This window comes from Bombina bombina, chromosome 2 (assembly GCF_027579735.1).
Source record: "Bombina bombina isolate aBomBom1 chromosome 2, aBomBom1.pri, whole genome shotgun sequence".
Taxonomy (NCBI): domain Eukaryota; kingdom Metazoa; phylum Chordata; class Amphibia; order Anura; family Bombinatoridae; genus Bombina; species Bombina bombina.
In genome coordinates this window covers 367,336,664-367,357,447 of record NC_069500.1, presented here as the reverse complement: position 1 = coordinate 367,357,447, position 20,784 = coordinate 367,336,664, and the positions used below count along the sequence as shown (strand labels likewise).

Genomic DNA, 20,784 nt, shown 5'->3' with positions numbered 1-20,784 from the left:
TACAAATATATGCCTCTTTCAGTTGGCTCACACAATGTGTTCAGCTAGCTCCCAGTAGTACATTAATGCTCCTTCAACAAAGGATGCCAAGGGAATGACACAAATTTGATAACAGGAGCAGATTGGAAAGTTGTTTAAAATTTTATGTTCTCTCTGAATGAAAAAATATGGGTTTCTTGTCCTTTAAAAGGGACAGTGTACTGTAAAATTGGTTTCTCCTTAAAATGTTTCCAATCTATTTATACCAGCTGCAGAGGTTAAAATGTTTGGGATATTATTCCTTTAGATATATTTTTGAATATGAAATAGCTGTTTCTGCTAACTGAAACCACAACCCAATAAAATGGACTCCCCGGGAGAATACATCATTATCATATCTGTCTATTTATTTACTCAGTCTTCCTTTATTACTGTTTACACAAAGGCCAATACTTAGAGAGAACAATGGGAAATGTACATTTTCATACCTCTCTGTCACAGCCCCCACTGGGAGCATTATTTTATCTAAACCCTCTTAATTACATGTTGTTTTTTGTAACGAGAAGGTCAGAAATGTTTAGTATAGGAGGGGATACATTCAGCTATTATAAATGAGAAAATATAGGTGAAGGTACTATTTGTAAACAATCTAATACACTTCAGTAGGTAAAATGGATAATTGGAGGCACATTAAAGGGACACTGTACCCAAAAAAATGTATTTCACGATTCAGATAGAGCATGCAATTTTAAGCATCTTTCTAATTTACTCCTATTGTCAAATTTTCTTTATTCTCTTGGTATCTATATTTGAAAAGCAAGAATTTAAGTTTAGATGCCGGCCCATTTTTGGTGAACCACCTGGGTTGTCCTTGCTGATTGGACAGCACCAATAAACAAGTGCTGTCCATGGTTCTGAACCACAAATTGGCTGACTCCTTAGCTTAGATGTCTTTTTTTTCAAATAAAGAAAGCAAGAGAACAAAGAAATATTGATAATAGGAGTAAATTAGAAAGTTGCTTAACCCCTTAATGACCGAGGACGTGCAGGGTACGTCCTCGAAAAAAAGGCAGTTAACGCCTGAGGACGTACCCTGCACGTCCTCGGTGTGGAAAGCAGCTGGAAGCGATCCTGCTCGCTTCCAGCTGCTTTCCGGTTATTGCAGTGATGCCTCGATATGGAGGCATCCTGCAATAACCTTACATGGCCATCCGATGCAGAGAGAGCCACTCTGTGGCCCTCTCTGCACCGGACATCGATGGCCGGTATCGTTGGTGGGTGGGAGCCGACTTGGGAGGCGGGTGGGCGGCCATCGGTGTGCCGTGTGACGTCGAGGGGGGCGGGACCGTCGGGGGCACGCACGGACGCGCGCGCGTGCACGGAGGGTGGCGGGCGGGCGCGTGCACGAGGCGGGAGCGGGTGGGAACCGCTACACTACGGAAAATGAATAAAAAGTAAAATGTTAAAAGTGGCCTAAGCACAAAAAAAAATAAACACAAAAAGAGATCGTGGAGGGGTGGGGGGTTGGTTTTTGTGGGGGGGGGGAAGCTACACTACAGAAAAGTCTAAAAAATTTAAAACAAAAACATTTTTCTTCTAAACTGGGTACTGGCAGACAGCTGCCAGTACCAAAGATGGCGCCCATTAAGTTAGAGTGGGAGGGTTATAGAGCTGTTTGGGGGGGATCAGTGAGGTTGGGGGCTAAGGGGGGATAGTACACAACAGCATATGTAAATATGCTTAAAAAAAAAAAACACCAAAAAATACAAATATAGCTTTTATTTTAGTACTGGCAGACTTTCTGCCAGTACTTAAGATGGCGGGGACAATTGTGGGGTGGGGGAGGGAAGAGAGCTGTTTGGGAGGGATCAGGGGGTCTGATGTTTCAGGTGGGAGGCTGAGCTCTACACTAAATCTAATATTAACCCTGCAAGCTCCCTACAAGCTACCTAATTAACCCCTTCACTGCTAGCCATAATACACGTGTGATGCGCAGCAGCATTTAGCAGCCTTCAAAATACCAAAGCCATATATGTCTGCTATTTCTGAACAAAGGGGATCCCAGAGAAGCATTTACAACCATTTGTGCCATAACTGCACAAGCTGTTTGTAAATGATTTCAGTGAGAAACCTAAAATTTTGAAAAATTTTACATTTTTTTTAATTTGATCGCATTTGGCGGTGAAATGGTGGCATGAAATATACCAAAATGGGCCTAGATCAATACTTGGGGTTGTCTACTACACTACACTAAAGCTAAAATTACCACAAAAAGCTCCCTACATGCTCCCTAATTAACGCCTTCACTGCTGGGCATAATACACGTGTGGTGCGCAGTGGCATTTAGTGGCATTCTAATTACCAAAAAGCAACACCAAAGCCATATAAGTATGCTATTTCTGAACAAAGGGGATCCCAGAGAAGAATTTACAACCATTTGTGCCATAATTGCACAAGCTGTTTGTAAATAATTTCAGTGAGAAACCTAAAGTTTGTGAAAAAATTTGTGAAAAAGTGAACGATTTTTTTTATTTGATCGCATTTGGCGGTGAAATGGTGCCATGATTCCTGAAAGAGATTCCTGAAAGATATCAGTGTTCTAATGTAACTAGCGCTAATTTTGACAAAAAAATGGTTTGGAAATAGCAAAGTGCTACTTGTATTTATTTCCCTATAACTTGCAAAAAAAGCAAAGAACATGTAAAGATTGGGTATTTCTAAACTCAGGATAATATTTAGAAACTATTTAGCATAGGTGTTTTTTGGTGGTTCTAGATGTGTAACAGATTTTGGGGGTCAAAGTTAGAAAAAGTGGGGGTTTTTTCAATTTTTCCTCATATTTTATAATTTTTTTTATAGTAAATTATAAGATATGATGAAAATATTGGTATCTTTAGAAAGTCCATTTAATGGCGAGAAAAATGGTATATAATATGTGTGGGTACAGTAAATGAGTAAGAGGAAAATTACAGCTAAACACAAACACAGCAGAAATGTAAAAATAGCCTTGGTCCCAAACGGACAGAAAATGTAAAAGTGCTGTGGTCATTAAGGGGTTAAAATTGCTTGCTCTATATGAATCACAAAAGAAAAATTTTTGGTTCAGTGTCCGTTTAAATGAGAGAAAATAATACAGCAATATGTCCCTTTAAGCATGTTAGTAAGTTGTAAGTGTTACTTTTGAATTGCCAGCCATCTCTGTAATCAATTTGCATGATGGATGTATTTGGCCAGAAAAAAACATGATGTAGAAGTTGCTTAAATCCTAACCGTAACTAAGACACCAGTATCAGTTGTGTGCATTCCACTATTGCCCATTGGATCACAGATAATTTCTATTTGTGCTCATTGATTGATAAGCACTTCCTGCTAATGCTCATTGGCCACCAGAAAATGAGCAGTTGCTTATCAGCACCCATTTGCCAATGTGCATTTTAGTTGAAAGTACACAACTGATACTGTTGTACTAGTTTAATTTCAATTTAAATGGCTTTTATTTTACTTTTCTTCAGACAAGTAAAAAAATCAACATGTTTAATTCCTTAACAACTATGGGTAGTTTTACACTTTTTTGCACATACTTATTACAGATTTTTTTATTGGCTCGGTGGACAGTAGTCATGATAGGCAACAAGGCAGTGAGACGCTTGGCTCTTAGAGAAACACTATAACCTAGGGTTTGAGAAACAGCCAGAAAGGGACGTTGATTCAAAAAGTACATGCTCTAACAAATCATATCTAACATTAAAGGGATACTAAACCTAAATTCTTTATTTAATGATTCAGATAGAGCATGCAATTTTAAGCAACTTTCTAATTTACTCCTATTATCATTTTTTTTTTCAATTCTCTTGCTATCTTTATTTGAAAACCAGGAATGGAAAGATTAGGAGCCGGCCCATTTTTGGTTCAGCACCTGGGTAGCGCTTGCTGATTAGTGGGTAAATGTAGCCACCAATAAATAAGCAAGCGCTATCCAGGGTGCTGAACCTAAAATTGGCCAGCTTCTAAGCTTTACATTCCTGCTTTTCAAATAAAGATACCTAGAGAACAAAGAAAATTTGATAATAGTAGTAAATTAGAAATTTGCTTAAAATTGTATGCTCTATCTGAGTCATGAAAGAAAAAATTGGGTTTAGCGTCCCTTTAAGTTGACATTAAACTCATGTGCTCTTCTCCACATCATAGATGATAAGATCCCAGAATAATCAAAAAGACTGATGATGTTCTATAGTTTAGCCGCAGCCAAATTATGTATTGCCCGTGACTGGAAAAGATTAGATCCCCCACAGATTGCTAAAGTTTACAGCATGATAGATTATTTCGCTGAAATGGAAAAATACACATACAGGAGCCAAAATAGGATGTAAGTTTATTGGGACATTTGGGAAGCTTGGTCCAATAGATGAATTTAGATCTCAGAAATGCTATCACTAGAATTACATCATACTGGACAATCCTGACAGAGACGTAACCACTAGCCACACTTTATCAGGTCACCCAACTCCTACTATTAGAGCTATCTCTACATTTATGGAGTACCTGACTAACATCACCCTGAGAATACCATTAAAGGGACACTCAAGTCAAAAATTAAACTTTCATGATTCAGATAAAGCAGCAATTTTAAACAACTTTCCAAATTACTTTCATTAAAAAAGTGCACACAGTCACCAGCTCCTACTGAGCATGTGCAAGAATTCACAGAATATACGTATATGAATTTGTGATTGGCTGATGGCTGTCACATGATACAGAGGGAGTGGGAATAGACATAACTTGGAAATTTGTGAGAGAAAAAATCTACTACTCATTTGAAGTTCAGACTAAGTGCTATTGCATTGTCTTTTATCATGCATTTGTTGATTATGCGAATTTGTATTTACTGGTCCTTTAATTAATATTTCATAAAAACCTTGGACCTCATAGTATAACACCATTTTGGATCTATCTGTGCTTTACTGATTTATATAAATGTTTTATGTACAATTATACCACTAGATTATTATTATCTATGTATGATTCCTGTAAAGACCTAAACTATGCATATCCAAGAATGTTCTTTATGATTATTTAACCTATACACTATATTTGTTACATTATGTAATTTTGAAAACTTAAAAAAAAAAACACTTTCAAAACATTTATTTTAATTGCAAATCTTGTGCCACAATGCATTTAAATAACTTATGTATATCTATAAATATACACACACACATATATATATATTTGAAGGCTCAAATCAGCCAATAGGAATTCAAGGGACGCCATTTTTAATCGCGTAGATTAGGGGTTAATTAGATTAGGGGTTAATTAATTTAATATTGGTAGGGGGATTTAGATTAGAGGAAAAAGAGCTGATTACTTTTTGACAATGCCCCGCAAAAAGCCCTTTTAAGGGCTGGTAAAAGAGCTGGTTACTTTGGGGCAATGCCCCGCAAAAGGCCCTTTTAAGGGCTGGTAATAGAGCTGGTTACTTTGGGGCAATGCCACGCAAGAAGCCCTTTTCAGGGCTATTTTTTATTTAGTTTAGGGTAGGGACAGTTTAATATTTTAGGGGGTAATAAATTTATTATAGGTGGCTGAGGTGTAGGGGGATTAGAATAAGGGTTAATACATTTAATATAGGTGGCGGCGGTGTAGGGGGATTAGATTAGGGGTTAATACATTTAATATAGGTGGCGGCGGTGTAGGGGGATTAGATTAGGGGTTAATACATTTAATATAGGTGGCGGCAGTGTAGGGGGATTAGATTAGGGGGTAATATAGTTAAAATAGGTGGCGGTGGGGTAGGGGGCTCACATTAGGGGGTAATAATTTTAATATAGATGGCGGCGGTGTAGGGGGATTACATTAGGGGTTAATAATTTTAATGTAGGTGGCGACGGTGTAGGGGGCTCACATTAGGGGGTTAGACATTTAATGTAGGTGGCGGCGGGGTCCGGGAGCGGCGGTTTAGGGGTTAAACACTGTGGATGGTTCATATGTGCTAGCTATATACAGTATATATATATATATACATATATACTGTATATAGCTAGCACATATGAACCATCCACAGCTTACAGAAAGGACTAGCAGCAGCAACAACAGTGTAGTACAACACTCAAAGTGTAAATGATGACATTTTATTCAAGTTGAAACGTTTTTGTTTTGTATTTTTTCAAATTTCTCTGTTGAAATGAATACAATTTATGCTATAAGCTCTTCAATTGAAAAAAACTTTATCGTAGTGTTTGTGACGCCTCACCTGTAGCTATATAAATACCGCTCTGTTGGTTTTGTTTAATTGTACACAGTGAGCAAGCGCCTATGGCTATGAGCCCCCTATTTACTATATGGCTAAACATACACATTTATAAACTGCACATACTGCATGATCACTTACCAACTTCTACCTCTACCTCCTCCTCTACCGTTCTCTTGAATACCAGTAAAGTTGAGGCCCCCTCCTCGGGAGAGATGTCATTCAGAAACCTCAGGAGCTTTTCCTCGTGCTCCCCGTTGTTGCGATTCAGCAGGTCCTCAAAATAGGATAGGTCCGTTAGCCCAAATGCGCTGTACACCCGGTCCCGAATCCATTCCACACGCGGGTCGTCTAGAGACATGTTTCAAGTACACAGCCTCCTGTCAGTTTGTTGTTACCATAGCAATAGAAAGCTACCGGTACTATATCTCGTTTGTTCTGTTTGCATCCGCCTTTTACCTTCTGTTTTCATCCGCATAGTAGGGGAACTATTTATGTTGACAACATTCTAAAATAACCTGCGATACTGAAATGATGAGCATCGTTTGTGGTGTATGCATCTACTTAACCATTTATTAAATAATAAGAAAGTAATTTACCATCCTAATAATTATTTTTACAAACTAGAACGAAGATGTTTAATTAAAGAACGCACTGTAATACTGTATATTTTTTAAATACTCTCTTTTAAATGGTGTAAATGAAAATGTTTACCCTTTTAACCACATATGTGACCTGTAAGTTTAGACTAAAAGACCAAAGGATTTTCAAAATTTAACTATTTTGGGAAATAATAACAACATGAGCAATTATTACCTGATTTTATGGGTGTTGGTGTTCGTTTGGGATTCTAATGATGCACATCAAAAAATAGGGTCCTGGGGTCCGATTTGGTGCTGTAGGTTCCTTGAAATGGGGAGACCCTTATATTTGGTAGTGGACCTTCATGGTTGCGGAGAATTCTTTGGGCTGGTGAAACCTTAAGATGTATGGTTATTGGTGAACTGGTTTGGGAATTGGGGGTTTAGGTAAGGGGTGCATCTTAAAGGGACATGAAACCAAAAAAATGTATTTCATGATTCAGATAGAGAATACATTACCCTTATATTTGATAGTGAACCTTCATGGTTGCGGAGAATTCTTTGGGCTGGTGAAACTTTAAGATGTATGGTTATTGGTGAACTGGTTTGGGGGGTTAGGTAAGGGGGTGCATCTTAAAGGGACATGAAACCCAAAAAAATTATTTCATGATTCAGATAGAGAATACAATTTTAAACAACTTTCTAATTTACTTCTATTATCTAATCTGTTTTATTCTCTTGGTATCATTTGTTGAAGGAGCAGCCATGCACTACTGGTTTCTAACTGAACTCATGGGTGAGCCAATCACAATCAGTTTATATATGCAGCCACTAATCAACAGCTAGAACCTAGGTTCTCTGCTGCACATGAACTTTCCTAGATAAACATTTCAGCAAAAGATAACAAGAGAAAGAAGCAAATTAAATAATAGAAGTAAATTGGAAAGTTGTTTGAAATTGTATTCTCTATCTGAATCATGAAAGAACATTTTTGGGTTTCATGTACCTTTAAGCCGAGGGATCTTTACTGATAGTTCATGTTAAGACGTTGATGGATGCTGTGTAATGTCGTTTGTGGATGCATGGGGTCTCACAAGGGGGTGACTTGAGTACTCTGTGCCACATGTTGCACATTTACAGCTACTAGAGGTCCCTGCTGGGATACTATTATACATACTGAGACATTTATGGATTTTTTAAAGATATCTTGGGAGGAAGACCTTATGGGTATTAAGGGGAGTTTTATGGTGCTGGAGATCCTTTAAGTGCTGATGGCTTGTTTTCTAAGGGTTATGAAAAGGTAGTTCTAGGCCCAGAGGCAGAACTTTATTTCATTTTCTGCGTTGAGACTTTTTTTAATGGGAACATTTTCTGCATGTTATTTTTAAATCAAATTAAATTTTAAATTAGGCAGTAACATTAAAGCACCAGTTCAGTTGCAATGTGTTGATTAACTGGAAAATAAAGCAATTGCAAAAGTTGTATAATATATTGCAGCAGTTGAAAATTGAATTGCAAATAAGTTGCAGACAAAAAAAAATAATTGTAAAATATTTCAAATAAATTTGTTTCCTTTTCTCTTGATATAACATAGAAATGTAGTAATAAAAATGGTGCATTCCTCATAAGAATGTCATTCAGAAAACACAGCTTTGCAGACTGGGTAAAGTTAGGGGGCTGAGAGCCAGTCAATACTGCATATTTGACTTTTCACTTCAAACAGCACTTTGCTGTGGATGCGCTGTGTTAAGGAAAACCTACACGCAGCGCTGCAAAGTTAAAACAGTAACAGTTCCTGCACGTGTCTTGTTCTTTCTGCAGACATGCTACATTTTCTGCGATGACATCTCAGATCACTGCATGTTTTGCCTTGGGGGTTCTAGGTTTCCTGGGGGTCTCTCTTGTGAAGCCCTTTATATTGATTAGATATTTGTGGGAATATCTTTTTTTATAGACACTGAGGGTTCCATGATGGGGACTGGTCTGGGTTCTGGTAGTTCCTGGATCATTTTTATGGGTGATTCCGTAACTTGGGAAGACATTTATGGATCCAGGGAACATTCAGAGACTTTATGGATACTAGGGGTACCTGCATTGGTTCTGATGTACATTAGGGATGCTTACCTTTATGAATATTTGGGATCCATTAGTAAAATTATCTTCTGTTCCAGGGTGTTAGGGAAGAGACATCTTATGGATGCTGAGGGTCTCCTGCAGAATTAGTTTGGTTGATAGAGTCTTTTTGGGGTAACCTTTGTTGGCACTAGGGTTTCCTTGAGGGAACACTTTTATGAGTGCTATGAGTTACCTTTATGGGTGTTGGGGGTCTCTTGTTCTGCTTAATGGAGAAATATAGGCTTGGTTGGTGAAGCATAGAAAACATTGGGCAGTGGCTTTGTGATACAGAGGTAGCAAAATTGTGTTTTTATTATAGCTGGCCAAGGTCCTTTGAAAGGGGATATATAACACTTGAGTGTTGAGTTTTTCAATGGGGTACCGATATGGGTTCTGCTGTGTTGTAATGCCACAATGGGGATTCCATGGGGATCTCTTATAGGCAACGCTAATGGATACTGGGAGTCCCTTGATGAGGACCTTTTTGGCGTTTGGTGACCCTCAAGGGTGCTAGATATGTGTGTGCTGCAAGTCCCTAACAATAGGAGCTAGAAACTTGCTGCTTATTGGTGGCTGCACATATATACCTCTTGTCAGTGATTCACTAGATGTGTTCAGTTTGCTCCCAGTAGTGTACTGATGCTCATTAAATTATACTGCATGATAACTGAAATACATTCCATCTGATTAAATTTGGTTTAAAATGTATGAATGTTTTTTCCCCCCAAAAAAATGAAATGTTCCTATGAAAAAATATGTTTATTCTTGTTGAGCAGGTAACTTCTCACCAATAGAACTGCTGGAGGTGTCAATATCAGCCAATGAGCAATCTTTACCCAAGTAATGGGTTATGTTTTTCCTGTTAGGTTAAAGGGACAGTATACACCAATTTTCATATAAGTGCATGTAATATATACTACTATAAAGAAGAATATGCACAGACACTGATATAAAAATCCAGTATAAAATATATATTTTTTAAAACTTACTTAGAATCTCCCTGTAAGCATTGTTAATGAGGTTAGGCTGGGCCACCCACTGAAATGGTCTAAGTAAGTAATAAGAGAAGACACTCACCCTACCCCCTCCTCTGCATATGAAAAGACTGATACTTAAACAGGAGCAGCAAGAGTCTGTAGATTTTCAGTATACATCTACAACTTTAGGGCTTGGATAGGAGTCTGAAAATCAGTACAATGTTATTTAAAAATAAGCAAAACTATCCCTTTTTACAAAAACACCCCCAGATGGGCTATTTAAATGTATCGTCTACAAAACATTTATGCAAAGAAAAATCTAGTGTACAATGTCCCTTTAAGAAATAAACAGTCAATTTCTACTTGGATAAAAAAAAAATGTATAAACAGTGTTCATACAAGATAATATTTTATGCGGGCATTAAACACATTCATAATAATTTAACTCTAATTCCCCATAAAGGGCTAGATTACAAGTGGAGCGCTAATTAGCGCTTTAGCTAGAGCACTAACTGCGCTTGAAGTAAACCTTTTGCCCTCGTTGGTTTGTGCTGGTATTACAAGTTTAAAATAAAAATGTATCGCTCCAGTGCTAACCCAATTAGTGCAAAAAGCCAAACCTACAATATTGCGCTGTGATAACCTATTCCCCCATATAGTATAATTTTATGTATTTATAATGGTGTGAGAATCCAAACCTCAATATAACAGCAGTAGCTGCTGAGTGTCCAGTGCAGGTGTAGACAGAGCTGATCGCTCTTAGCTCCTTTTGTTTTTCCCGGCGCTGTTGCGCTTCCTTGGTTGCCTAGCAACCCTGTATTCCACCGGCCCCTTCTGCTGACGTCAGAAGGGCTTCTTATTCCGGCGTCTCCTCTACTCGATGCCTGTTTGTTCACTTTTCCCGGCTTGTGAGTATTAATCTGAAATACTTTATATTTGAACTTCTGGCTTCTTGACTCGACCCTGCTTAACCCCTACCTACCTGAAACCTGATATCTGGACATTGCTTGCTAGACTATTCTACTGGTTAACCCCAAAACTGCCTGATTACACGTTGCTGGACATTGCTTGCTTGATTATTCTACTGGTTAACCCCTACCTGCCTGATTACACGTTGCTGGACATTGCTTGCTTGATTATTCTACTGGTTAACCCCTACCTGCCTGATTACACGTTGCTGGACATTGCTTGCTTGATTATTCTACTGTTTAACCCCTACCTGCCTGATTACACATTGCTGGACATTGCTTGCTAGACTATTCTACTGGTTAACCCCTACCTGCCTGATTACACGTTGCTGGACATTGCTTGCTTGATTATTCTACTGGTTAACCCCTACCTGCCTGATTACACGTTGCTGGACATTGCTTGCTTGATTATTCTACTATTTAACCCCTACCTGCCTGATTACACGTTGCTGGACATTGCTTGCTAGACTATTCTACTGGTTAACCCCTACCTGCCTGATTACACGTTGCTGGACATTGCTTGCTTGATTATTATTCTGGTTAATCCCTACCTGCCTGATTACACGTTGCTGGACATTGCTTGCTTGATTACTCTTTTGGTTAACCCTATCTACATGAAGCTTCTTCTCCTGACCCTGCTGTACCAACTTCCAGTTTATTTCAGTGAGTATATTATACTGTAGCTGTCGCAGGGTCAGGTCCTGGTATATACTCACAGTGCTAGGGTGTTACAAACCTCATTCTAGCATTTGGGTCTAACTCTGGACTTAACCTATCCTGACATTACAAACAGGCCATATAATGGACCCTGGTGAGTTATCCAGAGCTGTGGCTCTACAGGGACAGCTTCTTGGAACCCACTCTGCACACCTGCAATCCCTGGATTCTAAATTGGATCAAATTACTGCTCTTTTGCATAATCTCTCTCCACCTTCACAAGTCTCAGCAACTCCTGTTGTTCCTGCGGCCAGTTCTAACCCTGCATTTAACCCGCCACAACATGCAGGACAGTTAGTTCCCAGAATTCCGCTACCTGATAAATATGACGGCAACCCTGAAGACTGTCGAGGATTTCTTAATCAGTGCCGCCTTCACTTCAGGAATAATCCTCTGATGTTTGTTTCCTCTTCCTCCAAGATCACCTTTTTGATTTCTCTTATGAAAGGTAAAGCCTTGGCTTGGGTTTCTCCACTGTTGGAAAAGGATGATCCTTTGCTCCACGATATTGACACTTTTGTATCCATATTTTCTTCCGTGTTTGATAAACCTGGAAGGTCAGCGGCTGCTGAAGCAGGACTTTTAGATTTAAGGCAGGGTTCTCTTTCTGTAGCACAATACGCTATAGAATTCCGAACTTTAGCTGTTGAAACTTTGTGGAATCATGGGGCCCTGCGTGCAGCGTTTCGTAAAGGTCTTTGTGATCGTTTAAGAGACGAATTGGTTTATAGGGATCTTCCTGATTCTCTAGAAGAACTCATCAATTTATGTATCAAGTTAGATGCTCGTTACTCTGAGCGTCTCCATGAACGTGACTGTAACAGAAGATCCTTTATCAAATCCTCTTTACGTCCTATGTCTCGTTCACCAAACATTCCTGCTCCGAATTCTTCTATCTCTGAATCAAGTGAACCCATGGAGGTTGGTGCAATTAAGTTATCTGAAGCTGAACGTCTCAGAAGGCGTAATCTTGGACTATGTCTTTACTGTGGTATTAAGGGGCATATGTTAAAAGATTGTCCTACCCGTCCAGTAAAAGCCAGAGCTTAACTCCAGAAAGAGGGACTGAGTTAAGCCAAAGATCTTTTCAAACCCTCAATCCCAAGCTGTTTGTTCCAGTCACCTTCCGTTTTGGCAACACCAAGTTCCAGGCTCAAGCACTCATCGATTCTGGAGCTGCAGGAATGTTTATGGATTCGGATTTTGTCAATTCCTTTCGGATTCCTTTGCTTTCCAAGAGCCAAGTAATTTAGGTTACTACTGTCAGTGGTCAACCCTTAGGTTAAGGAATCATTCAATATTCTACGATACCACTTCTTATGTCTGTAGGAGTACTTCATTCGGAAACCATCTGTTTTGACATCATTTCTTCTCCTCAGTTTCCTTTAATTTTGGGACTTCCTTGGCTACAACTTCATGATCCGTTTTTTTTCCTGGTCTAAAGGGGAACTTGTTACTTGGGGATCTTCTTGTTTCAAACAGTGTCTTCAGAATACTCCCAAACCTTCTAGTTCAGTTGTGGCAGTTTTGGACATTCCTGATTCTTTGCCTGTACAATATCATTCTTTTTGTGATGTCTTTTCTAAGAAAGATGCTGAAATATTACCTCCACATCGGACCTTTGATTGTCCCATTGACCTACTACCTGGAGCACCTCTTCCTAAGGGTAAAACATACCCACTTTCTCGTCAAGAAAACGTTTCCCTCGAAGAATACATCAAGGATAATTTGGCCCGAGGTTTTATTCGCCCTTCTTCCTCTCCGGTAGGAGCAGGTTTTTTCTTTGTTGAAAAAAAAGATGGAGGTCTTCGTCCTTGCATTGACTATCGTGCTCTTAATCAGATTACAATCAAGAATTGTTATCCCCTTCCTCTCATTCCTGAATTGTTTGATCGTCTCCAGGGTGCTTCCATCTTTACCAAATTGGATCTTCGTGGGGCATATAATTTGGTCAGGATTCGTAAAGGGGATGAGTGGAAGACAGCCTTCAACACTAGGTTTGGACACTATGAATATTTAGTTATGCCTTTTGGGTTATGCAATGCCCCTGCAGTTTTTCAACATTTTGTTAATGAAATATTCAGAGATTTTCTTAATCAATTCGTCATTATCTATCTTGATGATATTTTGATTTATTCTCGGACTTTACAGGATCATGTTCATCACGTTAAACTAGTACTCCGGAGATTACGTGAAAATTCTCTCTTTGCCAAGCTTGAAAAGTGCTCTTTTCATCAAGAATCTATTCATTTTTTGGGCTACATCATTTCACCGTCTGGATTTGAGATGGATTCTGACAAACTGTCGGCCATTATAGACTGGCCTAGACCAACTTCCTTAAAATCTCTTCAGAGGTTTCTGGGGTTTGCCAATTACTACCGTAAATTCATAAAGGACTTTGCTAACATCTCGGCACTTCTTACCGCTCTTACTAAGAAGGGTCAGGATTGCAAGCATTGGTCTGATAAAGCCGTACAGGCCTTTGAATCTTTGAAATCTGCATTTACTTCGGCTCCTATTCTTTGCCATCCAGTTCCGAGTCCCCAATTTATCCTTGAAGTGGATGCTTCTCTGATCGCTTCTGGGGCTGTGCTGTCTCAGCGAAATCCTGTCACTAGCAAAATTCTTCCTGTGGCGTTCTTCTCCAAGAAGTTTAATTCTTCAGAACTGAATTATGACGTCGTAACAAAGAATTGTTAGCTATTAAGATGGCTTTGGAAGAATGGAGACATCTGCTTGAAGGCACTGTTCAACCATTTCTTATCCTTACGGATCATAAAAATCTTCTGTATCTTCATACTGCTAAACGCCTCAATTCACGTCAAGCCCGATGGGCTCTGTTCTTTTCCAGATTTAATTTTGTCCTGGTTCTAAGAACACTAAAGCGGATGCTTTATCCAGACAATTTCTGGCCTCTGATTCTACGTTATTGGATTCTGAACCCATTCTCCGTCCTGCTAAAGTTCTAGCTCAGTTGTCTACCTTTCCTTTCCAAGCATTACAGTCTGCTCAAGCCTCTATTCCTTCCTCCTATAACATACCTCCTGGAATCTTGTTTGTACCTACAGAATTCCGCCTCAAACTTCTTCGTTGGGCTCATGATAATATTTTGTCTGGACATCCAGGAGTACGTAATACATTGTGGAAACTCAAACAACATGTCTGGTGGCCTTCTATGGTCAAAGATATCAAGGAATATGTTGCAGCTTGTAATTCCTGTACCTCTAATAAACAGTCTTCTTGTTTACCTTTTGGACTCTTACAACCTCTACCTGTTCCATATTATCCCTGGTCTCATGTTTCCATGGACTTTATTACAGACCTTCCTAATTCTGCCAGAAACAAGACCATATGGGTTGTGGTAGACAGATTTTCCAAAGCAGCTCATTTTGTTCCTTTACCTGGATTACCATCTGCCCAGAAACTCGCTGAACTGTTTATACTCCATATCACCAGATTACATGGTTTTCCTTTGGACATTGTTTCTGATCGAGGAGTTCAATTTGTCTCAAGATTCTGGAAATCTTTATGCAAACAATTTGGAGTTACCATATCTCTATCTACTGCCCATCATCCTCAATCCAACGGTCAAACTGAGCGGGTAAACCAATCTCTTGAATCCTATCTCAGACACTATGTTAATCATCAGCATTCCAATTGGTCTCAACTTCTTCCTTTAGCAGAACTTGCTTACAATTCCCGTTTCAATTCTTCTTTACAGACTTCTCCTTTCAAGGCAGCCTATGGATTTGTACCCAGAACTTTTCCTATGTCTTCTGGGGGTTCTGGAGTTCCTGGAGCAGATCGAACTGTGAAGAATCTCTGTAAACACTGGAAGAAGATTCGGGAAATTCTTCTCCTCTCTTCTCAAAAGTATAAACGTTTTGCTGATCGCAAACGCCGTAAGGCACCTTCATTTCGCACTGGAGACAAAGTTTGGATATCCACCAGATTCATTAGTCTCAAACAACCTTGTGCTAAATTGGGTCCTAAATACATTGGACCATTGAGGATTGTTTCCAAGGTCTGTTCTACTGCTTACAGGGTGGCTTTACCGGACAACCTGAAGATTCATCCTGTATTTCACGTATCTCTTCTTAAACCGGCAGTCTCTAACCGGTTTTCCACCAAATGTAGACTTCCCTCTCCGTTTCTTGTGGATGGTACTTCAGAATTCGAGATCAGACAAATTCTTGATTCCAAATTACGGGGTAACCGTTTATATTATTTGGTTCATTGGAAGGGATATCCCATTACTGAACGTTCCTGGGAACCTGCTTCTCATGTGCGCCTCTGCTTTGATCAAACAGTTCCGCGCCCAGAATCCTTCAAAACCTGTTCGTGTCCCCCGGAGGGATCCTTGAGGAGGGGGCACTGTTGCGATCGCTCAGCTGATCGCTGTTAGCTCCTTTTGTTTTTCCCGGCGCTGTTGCGCTTCCTTGGTTGCCTAGCAACCCTGTATTCCACCGGCCCCTTCTGCTGACGTCAGAAGGGCTTCTTATTCCGGCGTCTCCTCTCCTCGGTGCCTGTTTGTTCACTTTTCCCGGCTTGCGAGTATTAATCTGAAATACTTTATATTTGAACTTCTGGCTTCTTGACTCAACCCTGCTTAACCCCTACCTACCTGAAACCTGATATCTGGACATTGCTTGCTAGACTATTCTACTGGTTAACCCCAAAACTGCCTGATTACACGTTGCTGGACATTGCTTGCTTGATTATTCTACTGGTTAACCCCTACCTGCCTGATTATATGTTGCTGGACATTGCTTGCTTGATTATTCTACTGGTTAACCCCTACCTGCCTGATTACATGTTGCTGGACATTGCTTGATTATTTTTTAACCCCTACCTGCCTGATTACACATTGCTGGACATTGCTTGCTAGACTATTCTACTGGTTAACCCCTACCTGCCTGATTACACGTTGCTGGACATTGCTTGCTTGATTATTCTACTGGTTAACCCCTACCTGCCTGCTTACACGTTGCTGGACATTGCTTGCTTGATTATTCTACTGTTTAACCCCTACCTGCCTGATTACACGTTGCTGGACATTGCTTGCTAGACTATTCTACTGGTTATCCCCTACCTGCCTGATTACACGTTGCTGGACATTGCTTGCTTGATTATTCTTCTGGTTAATCCCTACCTGCCTGATTACACGTTGCTGGACATTGCTTGCTTGATTACTCTTTTGGTTAACCCTATCTACACGAAGCTTCTTCTCCTGACCCTGCTGTACCAACTTCCAGTTTATTTCAGTGAGTATATTATACTGTAGCTGTCGCAGGGTCAGATCCTGGTATATACTCACAGTGCTAGGGTGTTACAAACCTCATTCTAGCATTTGGGTCTAACTCTGGACTTAACCTATCCTGACAACACCTTTGTATCCAAAAAAGCCACAGACTCTTCGCTGTACACTACTGTAAATTCCAAACGCCTTACTGCACAATTCAATTCACTAGCAAAGTCCAATGAATTAATTGAGGATTTATTAAGATTGATTCTATACTGGAACTACTTTTCTAGGATGACTGGTATGTTCAAGTTAAAGGTACAGCTATGTGGGTCTAACGTGGCCTTATCATATGCCAATCTCTTCCTGAATAAAGTAGAAGAAAAAGTTGTCTATGAGAATAAGAAATTTTTACAATATGGCACTACTTGGTGGCGTTTCATAGACAATGTATTTGTCATAAGGTGGGGCCCCGTGGACACCCTTTTACAGATAGAAATACATTATTGAGCTACAACAGTTTTCATCCACAAAGGCTAAAAAATTCCTTACCAAAGAGCCAATTGCTCAGAGTAAAAAGGATTGTTAGCGATGAAAAAATCCTAGATAAGAGACTGATTGAAATGAAACAAAAGTTTCTAGATAGAGGATATCCTAGTAAACTACTAGATCAACATATTGCAAAATTGCAAAATGAAACAGTATACAAACATAAAAAGAAGACAAACTAGTATTTGTTTCCCAATTTGGCACACATAGTAGTAATGTAGCTAAAATAATACATTGACACATATTACAAACTTGTAACAGTAAAATTGATATATTCCCAAATCTTCCCCTAATGGCTTATAAGAGGGTAAAAAAATCCGTGACCAGATAATACAAACAGATGTTGGATCTAGCAATAATGATAAACAGACATACTAAAAATAATTTGGGCTGCTACCCATTCCTAGGTTGCATGAGTTGCAGCTCAATGATAAAAGGGCAAAGTTGTTTTTTTTTACCCTTGAAGTGGTAAAAAATATATTAATAGATTTTATACATGTGTATCGTCATATGTCATCATATACTTGATCAAATGTTCCTGTTTCCTTATCTATATAGGTGAGACCACCCATATGGTGAAGGACAGGATGAGCCAACATCAGGTGTAAAAATCAGGAAGCCCCAGTCTCAAATCACTTTTTAAAATGTGGCCATCAGATTACCCAGTTTAGGGCCCGATCCGATATAAATCGTCGCCCCGCAAAAGCCGGCAATGCCAAAATTTGCGCTGGTTTGGTAACATATATGGCGTAACATAGAAGTTACGCTCGTATATTTCTGCCTTCGGCCGTAGTTTTTTGGCCCATAAACAGGTATACCAAACCAGTGCAGTTTGGTATCCAATATACAGCCTAAGGATTTACGTGGCGAAAAATGGAGAAACTTACTCCATTTTCACCTCGCCACAAATTGCAGGCGTAGTAAGCCTTACGCTGTGTATCGGAGCCCCGTAACTCCCTAAGCTAGCTGCAAAATAAAACCTAACACCTAACGCATGCGCAATGTCTATCTACCTGTCAACCGCGATCCCCCGCCGCAATCCCTAATAAAGTGTTTAACCCCTAAACCGCCGCTCCCGGACCCCGCCGCCACCTACATTAAATGTCTAACCCCCTAATGTGAGCCCCCTACACCGTCGCCACCTACATTAAAATTATTAACCCCTAATGTAATCCCCCTACACCGCCGCCATCTATATTAAAATCATTACCCCCTAATGTGAGCCCCCTACCCCACCGCCACCTATTTTAACTATATTACCCCCTAATCTAATCCCCCTACCCCGCCGCCACCTATATTAAATGTATTAACCCCTAATCTAATCCCCCTACACCGCCGCCACCTATATTAAATGTATTAACCCCTAATCTAATCCCCCTACACTGCCGCCACCTATATTAAATGTATTAACCCTTATTCTAATCCCCCTACACCTCAGCCACCTATAATAAATTTATTACCCCCTAAAATATTAAACTGTCCCTACCCTAAACTAAATAAAAAATAGCCCTGAAAAGGGCTTTTTGCGTGGCATTGCCCCAAAGTAACCAGCTCTATTACCAGCCCTTAAAAGGGCCTTTTGCGGGGCATTGCCCCAAAGTAACCAGCTCTTTTACCAGCCCTTAAAAGGGCTTTTTGCGGGGCATTGTCACAAAGTAATCAGCTCTTTTTCCTCTAATCTAAATCCCCCTACACCGCCACCACCTATATTAAAATTATTAACCCCTAATCTAATCCCCCTACACCGCCGCCACCTATATTAAAATTATTAACCCCTAATCTAATCCCCCTACACCGCCGCCAACTATTTTAAATGTATTAACCCCTAATCTAATCCCCCTACACCGCCGCCACCTATATTAAATTAATTAACCCCTAATCTAATCCGCCTATACCGCCGCCACCTATATTAAATTAATTAACCCATAAAATACTAAAATTTCCCTACCACTAAACCTAAGTCTAACCCTACAAATAGCCCTGAAAAGGGCTTTTTGCGTGGCATTGCCCCAAAGTAACCAGCTCTATTGCCAGCCCTTAAAAGGGCCTTTTGCGGGGCATTGCCCCAAAGTAATCAGCTCTTTTACCAGCCCTTAAAAGGGCTTTTTGCCGGGCATTGTCACAAAGTAATCAGCTCTTTTGCCTCTAATCTAAATCCCCCTATACCGCTGGCACCTATAATAAATGTATTATCCCCTAATATAATCCCCCTACACCGCCGCCACCTATATTAAATATATTAACCCATAATCTGACCCCCCTACACTGCCGCCACCTATATTAACCCTAATTATATTAGGGTTAATATAGTTAATATAGTTATTATATTATATATATTAACCCTATCTAACTCTAACACCCCTAACTTAATTATTATTAAAATAAATCTAAATAATATTAATAATATTAACTAAAATATTCCTATTTAAAACTAAATACTTACCTATAAAATAAACCCTAAGATAACTACACTATAATTAATAATTACATTGTAGCTATTTTAGGGTTTATATTTATTTTACAGGTAACTTGGTATTTATTTTAACTAGGTACAATAGCTATTAAATAGTTAATAACTATTTAATACCTACCTAGTTAAAATAATTACCAATTTACATGTAAAATGAATCCTAACCTAAGTTACAAATACACCTACACTATCAATAAATTAATTAAACTACAAATATCTAAACTAAAATACAATTAAATACACTAAACTAAATTACAAAAAAAACAAACACTAAATTACAAAAAATAAAAAAAAGATTACAAGAATTTTAAGCTAATTACACCTATTCTAAGCCCCTTATAACAAAGCCCTCCAAAATAAAAAAAATTCCCTACCCTAATCTAAATTACAAAAGTAAACAGCTCTATTACCAGCCCTTAAAAGGGCCTTTTGTGGGGCATTGCCCCAAAGTAATCAGCTCTTTTGCCTGTAAAAAAATAACAACCCCCCCCATTACAACCCACCACCCACATACCCCTACTCTAACCCACCCAATCCCCCCTTAAAAAACCTAAGTCTAACCCCCAAGTGCTCCTTACCTGTCCTGAAGACCGGCAGAGAAGGTCCTGTTCCAGGCGGAGAAGTCTTCTTCCAGGCAGCGACCTCTTCTTCTTCCAGGATCCAGCCGGCGCGAAGTGGAGGAGTTGAAGACCGATAACCGCGGAGCTGAAGACCGTCCATCTGGAACTGAAGATCGGCGACGCTGGAACTGAAGACCTCTGGAACTGAAGACCGGAGCCGGAGCATGGAGGATCCTCTTTATACGATCGCCGCCGTACACTGAATAGGAATTCAAGGTACGCGATTAAAAATGGCATCCCTTGAATTCCTATTGGCTGATTTGAGCCTTCAAATTCAAATCAGCCAATCGGATGCAAGCTACTTTAATTCTATTGGCTG

The 20,784-nt window shown here is 39.5% G+C and overlaps 1 protein-coding gene across 1 annotated transcript in view; it reads right to left on the bottom strand.

Annotated features, from left to right (window-relative positions):
* The window catches only part of DNAH10 (dynein axonemal heavy chain 10), a 540,282-nt gene extending 533,695 nt beyond the window's left edge, over positions 1–6,587 (bottom strand). Inside the window, exon 1 of the mRNA XM_053699776.1 lies at positions 6,368–6,587. Within this exon, the coding sequence (XP_053555751.1) occupies positions 6,368–6,587 (220 nt within the window). The remainder of the gene's footprint in view (positions 1–6,367) is intronic.
* Positions 6,588–20,784: the final 14,197 nt, after the last annotated feature.